Source organism: Lontra canadensis, unplaced genomic scaffold (assembly GCF_010015895.1).
Source record: "Lontra canadensis isolate GAN:19392208 unplaced genomic scaffold, GSC_riverotter_1.0 scaffold29, whole genome shotgun sequence".
Taxonomy (NCBI): domain Eukaryota; kingdom Metazoa; phylum Chordata; class Mammalia; order Carnivora; family Mustelidae; genus Lontra; species Lontra canadensis.
This window is the reverse complement of record NW_022631023.1, coordinates 6,035,126-6,045,757: the sequence shown is the minus strand read 5'-3', so window position 1 is coordinate 6,045,757 and position 10,632 is coordinate 6,035,126. Positions and strand designations below refer to the sequence as shown.

At 42.1% G+C, this 10,632-nt stretch overlaps 1 protein-coding gene across 1 annotated transcript in view; it reads right to left on the bottom strand.

Annotated features, from left to right (window-relative positions):
- Positions 1-500: 500 nt before the first annotated feature.
- Positions 501-10,632, bottom strand: part of PSMG1 (proteasome assembly chaperone 1) — a 12,721-nt gene continuing 2,589 nt past the window's right edge. The window contains exons 3-7 of the mRNA XM_032865317.1: positions 8,372-8,523; positions 6,630-6,692; positions 3,619-3,817; positions 2,552-2,688; positions 501-716 (exon numbers count right to left, since the gene is read on the bottom strand). Coding sequence (XP_032721208.1) covers positions 642-716; positions 2,552-2,688; positions 3,619-3,817; positions 6,630-6,692; positions 8,372-8,523 — 626 coding nt within the window. The 3' untranslated portion in view covers positions 501-641. The remainder of the gene's footprint in view (positions 717-2,551; positions 2,689-3,618; positions 3,818-6,629; positions 6,693-8,371; positions 8,524-10,632) is intronic.

Sequence of the window (10,632 nt, the reverse complement as noted above, 5' to 3'; positions counted from 1 at the left end):
GGAAATAACTAACTTTGTTACCTGATCAGTTTCTACCCACCAAAAACCTGAAGAACCCATAAAATATAAACTTCACATATTAAGAATCACCAACAAGTACATCTCGGTGGCTTAGTCAGTTAAATGTCTGCCTTTGGCTCAGGTCATGATCCAGGGGTCCTGGGATGGAGCCCTGGGGTTGGGATCCCTACTCCCAGGGCTCCCTGCTCGGTGGGGAGCTTGCTTCTCCCCCTCCCCTATTCCCCAAGCTCATGCTCTATCTCTTATAAATAAAATAATAATCATTAACAAATCAACTTTCAGATATCACACAGAACTACTGCACTAAAGTAACTCTACTTACATTTTACTAAACCTGTTGTTATCTGTAGGTTTTTAAAATTTTAACTAAATTAGTATTAAATACTCAAAACAATACTCCCACCTAGTGGATAAAGAAAAACTTCTGGCTTATCTTAGTCGTCAAGAGTACCACCATAAAAAAGGAACTAAAACTACAATGAATTTAAAATAAGTTTATTCTGTTTGTACATCCGCAAAATACCCCCTTGGGGTAAAAAAAAAAATAACCAACAAAACCATACACCCTGCTCCCCTTGAAGGAATGGACGGTAATACACTTTACAAAACTATCTCCGGAATCATGTATAAATGTTACTCTGAATTTCATTTGTTGTCATCAATTTCTTCAGTATCTCTGTGCTCTGAGGAATATTCTGGAAGAAGGAAAAAAAAGTCATCAACACAGTGGGATGGAGAACCCAGTTAGAAACAACATGCACACTCCAGCCCTACACTCTGAGAATGGAAACAGGAAGGCTCACAAAGAAACGGACCCTGCCCTGAATCTCCACTTTCAGGAGGTAACACATCCGAGCGTCTCAGAGCTTCAGGAATTTGAAGTATTTGAGTAGATGAAACACCTAAGCCCAAAACTTTATGGTGACGCCTTACGGCCTCCACAGGCTGTCCGAGACCTCTAGTGGAAGGTGACCCTCCAGGCCGGCCTCTCCCCGACAGGACCTCTCGCAGCCCCCCTGCACCCACCTCCACGTGCCCTCGGCTCTGAGCCTGCCCTTGTCCGCACTCCCTCCTTCCATCTCAGATCCAGCCACAGTGCCAGCCTCTCCTCAGATGGCTCTCACCCCGCTGTGGCAGGCCCGCGATGGGGTGCTCTCCTCCGTCCAGCTGGCATGACGGTGGCCTGCGCCACCTCCGGGCTGTGGCACTCACGTGGCTCCGGAGGCGCTCAGGAGAATTCCACCCGTTGACCCCACGCCCCCCTCAGACCAACTGAGACTATGAGCGAACTTAGGATGACCACGTCTGCTCACGTTTGAGAGACAACCGCCCTCCTCAAACAGCCACTGCACCCTCCGCCATCATTACACTTACAGGAAGAAATGAACAGGTTAAGAGACATTATCGCATTTTCCCCTTCAAAGAATACTCCTGAAAGCTGCAGGCAGACTTAGACTCCACGCGATGACGTTCCAGTTTCCAGAACGTGTGCGGAGCGCCGTGCCACACCAAACAAGACCACCGCGGGCCTGCTCTCAGGCCGCCGCGGGAAGGGCCCTCAGTTAACCACACACGCAAACACAACGGTTAGTTATGTCCTCTGAAAGCACCGCTACCTATAAAACTCAGCTGGTCAAAAAGCTTATCCATGACTCCAGCTGATATGAAATCATGCTTGAATTATACGAACTTAGTCTTAAGTTTTACTAATTCAACAAATGGCTGGGAAAGCATTCTCCCATATGCCAGGTACCTGATGACCGGGGGACACCAAAACGGAAAAACACGGTCCATTCCCACGGAGCTGACCATCTAGCAAGCAAACTAATTTAATGAGACAAGTGCAATGAGCTAACTCTAAAAGAACTTGCCAGAAAAGATTTCCTAACACCAATGGTCGTTCTACAATAAAACAGACTCCCACTGTGGAACGTTATTGTTGTCTCTTCCCTGTACGAGAGAAGATCCTACCCAGGGCACATACACTTTTAGCCAATGTCCTAGGGAAAGGACAGGACCTCCTAAACTACCTGAAACCACAGGCAAAACTTTTGGTGTACATGTTCCGATAGGAGTTTTTCTAGGGAAAGAGCCCAGGGACATACATACAAAGAACAGATTTATCTTGCCTTCACATAGCCAGGCCATGCAAAATTAAGTGAATACACGTTGATAATTTAATCCATGCTGTGCTCAAAAATGCCTTTTTAAATATTACAACCTTCCAAGTGAATTAGTTACAGAAACTTCCTGAACAGTCAAACCATCCCTCTACACAGCCATCTGGGATTTGTATCAATGCACTGCACTGGTCTACCACGAAAAAGCTTAAACAAAACATCTCTCCAGTTACAGAAGTACATCTAAAAGAAAGGGCAGCAATCCAATTCAAAGTGCCAGATCAGAAAGCTTTACTTGGAGGGAAAAAAATCTCTAAGCATTCCTTAAGTTTTAAATCAGTACCATAAATTTAGCATTGTTATTAAGTTTGTTGTAACTCAGGTATTAAGTCAGTGAGCTAAAACCTTACCTTAACCAAACCTTTCAAGCTTCTGGAAGAAAGGATAGGCTTAAAAGCTTCAACTGTGATTAGGTCTAACTTCATCACATCAGTGTAACACAAATACAGAACTGCAGGAATCCTCCACACTTGACAGTAACTCAGAACTGTGAATAACACAAGGGGAAAAACCACTTAAGTCTTCTACTGTATGATTTTTAAACTAAACACCTCTAAATAAAAAAGGCTACTTCTGGGTGCCTGGGTGGCTCAGTTGGTTAAGCGACTGCCTTCGGCTCAGATCATGATCCTGGAGTCCCAGGATCAAGTCCCACATCAGGTTCCCTGCTCAGCGGGGAGTCTGCTTCTCCCTCTGATCCTCTCCCCTCTCATGCCCTCTCTCTCTCAAATACATAAAAAAAAACTTTTAAAAAAAAAAAAAAAAGGCTACTCTTAAAAGTAGTTCTCTGTTGCTTTCCTTCAAGTGTTTACTGTCATATCAAACCACTTATAATGTATATTTTCTTTCAAAGCCAATTTATTTTCGCTAAATAATTTCTTGCTTTTGTAAATATTGCTTATTTTACATTTCCTGAATATACTGAGACATATCATAGGTAACTACAAGGTTAAAATTTTGCTGAATATAATAAAATAGATTAGCCACTTACTCCAGTAAACTTCACATTTAAGGGGAAAAAAACCTACTTACTAACAAATAACAATTATATTAGCTACTAAAAAGTAAGTGACAATCTCACATTTGATGTGATGTTAGGGTATAATCAGTAACAGGAATAAAAAATAAAATATTCAAGAAACTCCAGATTCAGAACTAGAGCAACTCTGCAAGGCCACAGAGTTAAGAACTCAGTTAAGAATTCTGAGCTGCTCTCACATCGTAACTGCGTGTGTGGACAATGTTCAAACTCAAACCAAACACAACATACTAGCAACAAGAGATATTAAAGCAATACATTGCTATCAATCATCATTAGCAAACTACTTTAAAAAGTCCCCTAATAATTATAGTAGTAACCAATAACCAATAAAGCACTAACAAGATATACTGTCAATGTCACAAATTTTAACACCACCTGCTGCAGGAAGGTCATGTACGATATTTGGTTGTTCCAGCAGTGAACAGCATGGAGGCTCTTTGAAATTCTGTGTTTTTAGGGCTTTCAGGAAAGGAGAATGAAGGCTGCTAGTAGATTCTGAAGTTTTATAGTCAGTAACATGCCGACATGTGAGAATCGTCACTTGCATATTCTTCCTTGCACAAGAGCCAAAGACCTAAGGCAAAATTGACCTCAAATTAAAATACAAACATAATTTTGTTACAGAAGAGAAACATTCCTCTAGCTGTTTAGCTAACACCATTCACAGTAATATTCCCCTTGAGAGGTGGACGTGTCCAATGGAAAAGAGAACACATCTGCTGTCCCCTTACCCAGGTTTGATGTTCTGTCACTTTCTGGTTTGCTGACCTTTTCTAAGTCACGTTCCTCCGCTGTGAACAGAGGACAGTACTGCCCACCTGAGGGGGCTGCAGTGCGCGGTCAGTGAAGTCAGGAAGAAACACGGCCAGAGCAGCTATGTAAACACCAGGACAGGCTTCCAGGGTAAAGGAGCTGCTTGACTATGAGATCTATTCCAGCACAGATATTTCTAAGAACAGCACGTTACTTGCAAGCGACATTCAGACTAACAGTGTATCAGCAAAAGGAAGTGATCCCCCTTCTCTAATCCATGTGTTCCTGCGTTCAATAACACTTTAATAAAGATGTTTCTAAGCTGCAACCGTGCATTCACAATAGTGTTGTATCACTGCAATATTCCGTAAATGCATTGTTAAGTTATTTTGTTTATAGGCAAGTTTTAATCACTCTAGACCTTTATTTTCTCCTAAGCATGTATTTTGTGAAGTTCAAGAACCCTTTCCAGCTTTTAAAATCTATGGTCTTGTACACAAAAAAAAAAGCACTTTTTGTTTTTTGGTTTTTTGTTTTTTGTTTTTTTAACAACAAAAAGTAAACTTTAGGCCACCCTATCTTGTTGGGAAGTATTTAAAAAAAAAAAAAAGGCTATTTCTTTTTTTTTTCTTTTTAAAGATTACTTATTTATTTGACAGACAGAGATCACAAGTAGGCAGAGAGGCAGGCAGAGAGAGAGGAGGAAGCAGGCTCCCTGCTGAGCAGAGAGCCCGATGCGGGGCTCGATCCCAGGTCCCTGAGATCCCGACCGGAGCCGAAGGCAGAGGCTTAACCCACTGAGCCACCCAGGTGCCCGGAAAATGGCTATTTCTAATAATAACAACAGAACTACAGATTTTACACATCAATAATGATTTCTAAGACTAACTTCATCATCTCACAGCTTAGTAAATAAACACAAAATAGCTAACATCAGCAGGTACATCCCATTTAAGAAACACCACATTAGGGACACCTGGGTGGCTCAGTGGGTTAAGCCTCTGCCTTCGGCTCAGGTCATGATCTCAGGGTCCTGGGATCGAGTCCCGCATCAGGCTCTCTGCTCGGTAGGGAGCCTGCTTCCCCTTCTCTCTCTCTGCCTGCCTCTCTGCCTGCTTGTGATTTCTGTCAAACAAATAAATAAAATATTAAAAAAAAAAAAAGAAACACCACATTACTCACAAGTCCTAATTTATTAACCTCCCTACAACACTCATACTCTGAATTCACATTTGACCACTCTGTTAGACTGTGTGTGTTTATCAAGATTTTGTGACTGACATGAGCCAAACGGTAGGGGGATGCACAGTGTCCCTAAGGAAAAAAAAATATTAATGAAAAAATTGGAAGTTCTGGAAAAGAAAAGTTGCCCCATAGTACAAAAATAATAAAACATTCTTGACATAACAATCATGCTACTTAAATTGAAGAAACACAAATTGGGGTGCCTAGGTGGCTCGACCAGTTAAGCATCTGCCTTTGGTTAAGGTCATGATCCCAGGATCAGATCAATGGGATTGAGTCCTGCACCCAGCTCCCTGCTCAGCGGGGAGTCTGCTTCTCCCTCTCCCCGCAGCTCCCCCTGCTTGTGTGCACATGCTCGCTCTCTCTCTCTCTCTCTCATAAATAAATAAGATATTTATTTATTTAAAGAGTGAGATAGCTGGGCGCCTGGTTGGCTTTCTTTCAAACGTAACAATAAAAGGGGAACCCTCTTACACTGTTGGTGGGAATGCAAGTTGGTGCAGCCACTTTGGAGAACAGTGTGGAGATTCCTCAAGAAATTAAAAATAGAGCTTCCCTATGACCCTGCCATTGCACTGCTCGGTATTTACCCCAAAGATACAGATGGAGTGAAAAGAAGGGCCATCTGTACCCCAATGTTTATAGCAGCAATGGCCATGGTCACCAAACTGTGGAAAGAACCAAGATGCCCTTCAACGGACGAATGGATAAGGAAGATGTGGTCCATATACACTATGGAGTATGATGCCTCCATCAGAAAGGATGAATACCCAACTTTTGTAGCAACATGGACGGGACTGGAAGAGATTATGCTGAGTGAAATAAGTCAAGCAGAGAGAGTCAATTATCATATGGTTTCACTTATTTGTGGAGCATAACAAATAGCATGGAGGACAAGGGGAGATGGAGAGGAGAAGGGAGTTGAGGGAAACTGGAAGGGGAGATGAACCATGAGAGACTATGGACTCTGAAAAACAACCTGAGGGTTTTGAAGGGGTGGGAGGTGGGAGGTTGGGGGATCCAGGTGGTGGGTATTGGAAGAGGGCACAGATTGCATGGAGCACTGGGTGTGGTGCAAAAATAATGAATACTGTTATGCTGAAAAAATAAAAAATGGAGAAAAAAAAAAACACAACATAACAATACAGCAGATGAAAAGGATCCAACTGTTCTATGCTTCTTTGGCCTATAATCTTCAGCACATTTGTTAAATGAGTTATTTTATTCTTTATATTCCATAACAAATTGCTATGATACTTGATTTCCTATGATAATTTTAAGAAAAAAAAAAACAAATACTTCCCTGCTTTGCATGTGACCATGTAGGCTCAAGCGTTAAGACACGGAGCCCTTAAAAAAGGGAGCTTGCCAGTCTTCATTTCTCTTACCTTTTCCAGCCACTGATACTGCTGATCTTCAGCTACGTAGCAGCTGCACTGACAGAGGACGACCTGGAAAATCACATCCAAGTGTTTCGTCAGGTCAAATGAATTTGACACACTCTGAACTACCACCATATACACATCATTTGAATCCTAATATAACCTTTAGGTAATACTTGCTTTCTTAATTTGCTATTGGTTTATTTATTCGAATCAAACCACTACTGGCAGTTAACATGAGAATAAAGTACACATGAACAGAGTAACTACAAGAGTTTGCATAGGAGACACTGAAGACACTACCAATAAATGCTACCAGAATCTTCTTTATGACGCAAGAATGATACCAGTCCTGCTGCCCTTCTGGGGGTCATACACTGGGAAGGCCAAACACAAAATAAATGTAAACGCTATTAACATAAGCATTATACAAACTCTAGGGGCTATCAGAGTGAATGGCAGCCAGACAGCATCTCAACCCAAATGGCAAACAGTACTGATGCCTCTGAAGACATGGTCTTATTTTAGAAACCAAGTTCTAACCCACGTACTCAAAGCAAAATAATTTTTAATACCACGATGCCATAAAAGGTTGGGTTCCTGATTATTAATGCTCATGGAATGATATTATCCACAGAACTCAACGTCTTCTACTAAAACATTGCCAGAAATGCTAACACTTAATTACCCAAAGGAAGCAAAGAAGGGAAAAAAGGTACAGTGGGTTGGGGGACAAAAAAAAGAATGGACATATAATAAACTACACACATCGGTTGTGCGTAATCAAGAAATATCTAACTAATAAGTGTACGACTAGAAAAGGTGACAGAAATTTCTCCTACTGGTCCTTCACAATCTGTTCTAAAGTACAGATCAAAAATATGCTTACTTTCATTCTTATTTCCTATAAATGCTAGATGTGCATAAAAATCCTTATGCAATCTTAAATAACTTTGGATTCCATGTTAAAAAACAAACTAGAAGTATTAAAAGATCAAACTTTACAGTTTTCAAGGCTAACATTTGGTCTTTACCTTTTGAAATAAGCCCCATTACAGTATTAGGGACTCAGCAGCTTCTTTCACTCTTTAAACCCCTGCGCTGGCCCGTGTTCAACAGCTCAGCAGTTGGGGAATGGTGCTCTGTCAGACAAGCAGGTGGGGAGACACAGCACCTGCCTGGCCACCTCATCTGCCTGACTCTCAAATCGCCCCGTATGCTGTGTTCTCTGAATGGACCCAAGATTAGGATTCGAACGCACAGGACACAAGGAAATCACTCGGTGTCAGCTACAGAATGACTTTCAGGGCTTAAAAAATCAGGTTAGGGTAAAAGCTTAAAGTCAAGAGAATTATGCTCAGAACGCATAAAGCATTCATTTGTTCAATCAACACTACCAGAGTTTCTATCATGTACCAGGCATTTGCTAAATCTTGGGTATCCTGCCACAAAGGAGAACTCCCTGCTTTTACAGAGTGAACACATTTTTGCACATTCAGACTTACCAGCTGAAATAATTTTTTGAATGAGAGCAAGGTGTGAATGTCTACTGTCTATGGTTTTTCCTAACAAAGTTATTTCAGAATTTCCTAGGACTTTATCAACACACTGTGTTCACCACACTAATATTTATATAAGTAACAGCACTGCCTACAGGTGCAATTCAGAAGTAGATATAAAGGAACACAAAATTCAAATGAACACCACACGAATGATGCCTCCCTCGGAAGCATCCAAGTCCCACGTACCGAGGGACTCGATTTCAGATGATAAAATACACAAAAGGCCTCTGCGGGGGACAGATGTGTCGTGTCCGTTGTTCTACACCATTCATTCCAGAGGTTAGCACGGCCAACTTCTTCCCAGACTCCTGAATTCATTACAAATGACGACAAAAACGCTGGGAAAAACAATTCACATCAGTTAGTGCCATGTCTACAAGCTGCATTTTCTAGAATCAAAAACGATTTCAAGTTGCTCTAGAATTTGAGAGCTACAAGAGCCATTAAGACCACTAATCTTACACAGCCATTTTACAGAAAAGGAAACTGAGGACTCAAGAAGTTAAACCACCTCAGTACAGATGGTATCAGAGGCAGGAACTCAGAACATAGGTTTACTGCCGGGCTGTACCACACTGTCACAAGGTTAAGACTTGCGGGGAAATTGTCGGCCAGGAGAACTTCATATAAACGAGTCAACAGTTATTTACCACTTACTTACTATGTCCTGCAAGCAAGGGCTACCTGACAGGGCAAGGATCGACTTCACTGGAGGCTCCCAGGGCTCACCCTCAAAGCCTGTGCACCAGCCAGAATCACACAGGTCTGCACACCTACATGCGTCTGCTGTCCTAGCTGGACTCTGCACTGTTAACCTATCAAATGGAGTCATACATGTACAGATCTTCAAACTTGAGTGCTCAAAAACGTTAGCGACCATCACTGGTATTTTTAGAGTTCTCATCCTGTTCTCAAAGGATCCTGTTACTTCAAAAACATTTATGAACCTCTGCTCCAACGGGGCCATGTACACACGCCACCTCTGTCCCTCTGAGTCTGGCCCAAACAGTACCAGGACTCGGAGGACATGTGGATACCCGGACACACTATAAACTCAGTTCCCGTGATTTACAACTTCCTTAACCAAAGCACACTTCCTTTAAATCTTAATTTTTAAAAGTCTGTCAAAAAGACGGTTATCAACCGTACACAAAGATAAACTTGAAATGGATAAAAGACCTCAACGTGAGACAGGAATCCATCAGAATCCTAGAGGAGAACATAGGCAGTAACTTCTTCGATATCAGCCGCAGCAACTTCTTTCAAGATATGTCTCCAGGGGTGCCTGGGTGGCTCAGTGGGTTAAAGCCTCTGCCTTCAGCTCAGGTCATGATCTCGGGGTCCTGGGATCGAGCCCCGCATCGGGCTCTCTGCTCAGTGGGGAGCCTGCTTCCTCCTCTCTCTCTCTGCCTGCCTCTCTGCCTACCTGTGATCTCTATCTGTCAAATAAATAAATAAAAATCTTTAAAAAAAAAAAAAAAAGATATGTCTCCAAAGACAAAGGAAACAAAAGCGAAAATGAACTTTTGGGACTTCATCAAGATCAAAAGCTTCTGCAGAGCAAAGGAAACAGTCAACAAAACAAAGAGACAACCCACGGAATGGGAGAAGATATTTGCAAATGACAGTACAGACAAAAGGTTGATATCCAGGATCTATAAAGAACTCCTCAAACTCAACACACACAGAACAGATAATCATATCAAAAAATGGGCAGAAGATATGAACAGACACTTCTCCAATGAAAACATACAAATGGCTATCAGACACATGAAAAAATGTTCATCATCACTAGCCATCAGGGAGATTCAAATTAAAACCACATTGAGATACCACCTTACACCACTTAGAATGGCCAAAATTAGCAAGACAGGAAACAACATGTGTTGGAGAGGATGTGGAGAAAGGGGAACCCTCTTACACTGTTGGTGGGAATGCAAGTTGGTGCAGCTACTTTGGAGAAGAGTGTGGAGATTCCTCAAGAAATTAAAAATAGAGCTTCCCTATGACCCTGCCATTGCACTGCTCGGTATTTACCCCAAAGATACAGATGGAGTGAAAAGAAGGGCCATCTGTACCCCAATGTTTATAGCAGCAATGGCCCCAGTCGCCAAACTGTGGAAAGAACCAAGATGCCCTTCAACGGACAAATGGATAAGGAAGATGTGGTCCATATACACTATGGAGCATGATGCCTCCATCAGAAAGGATGAATACCCAACTTTTGTAGCAACATGGACGGAACTGGAAGAGATTATGCTGAGTGAAATAAGTCAAGCAGAGAGAGTCAATTATCATATGGTTTCACTTATTTGTGGAGCATAACAAATAGCATGGAGGACAAGGGGAGATGGAGAGGAGAAGGGAGTTGAGGGAAACTGGAAGGGGAGGTGAACCATGAGAGACTATGGACTCTGAAAAACAACCTGAGGGTTTTCAAGGGGCGG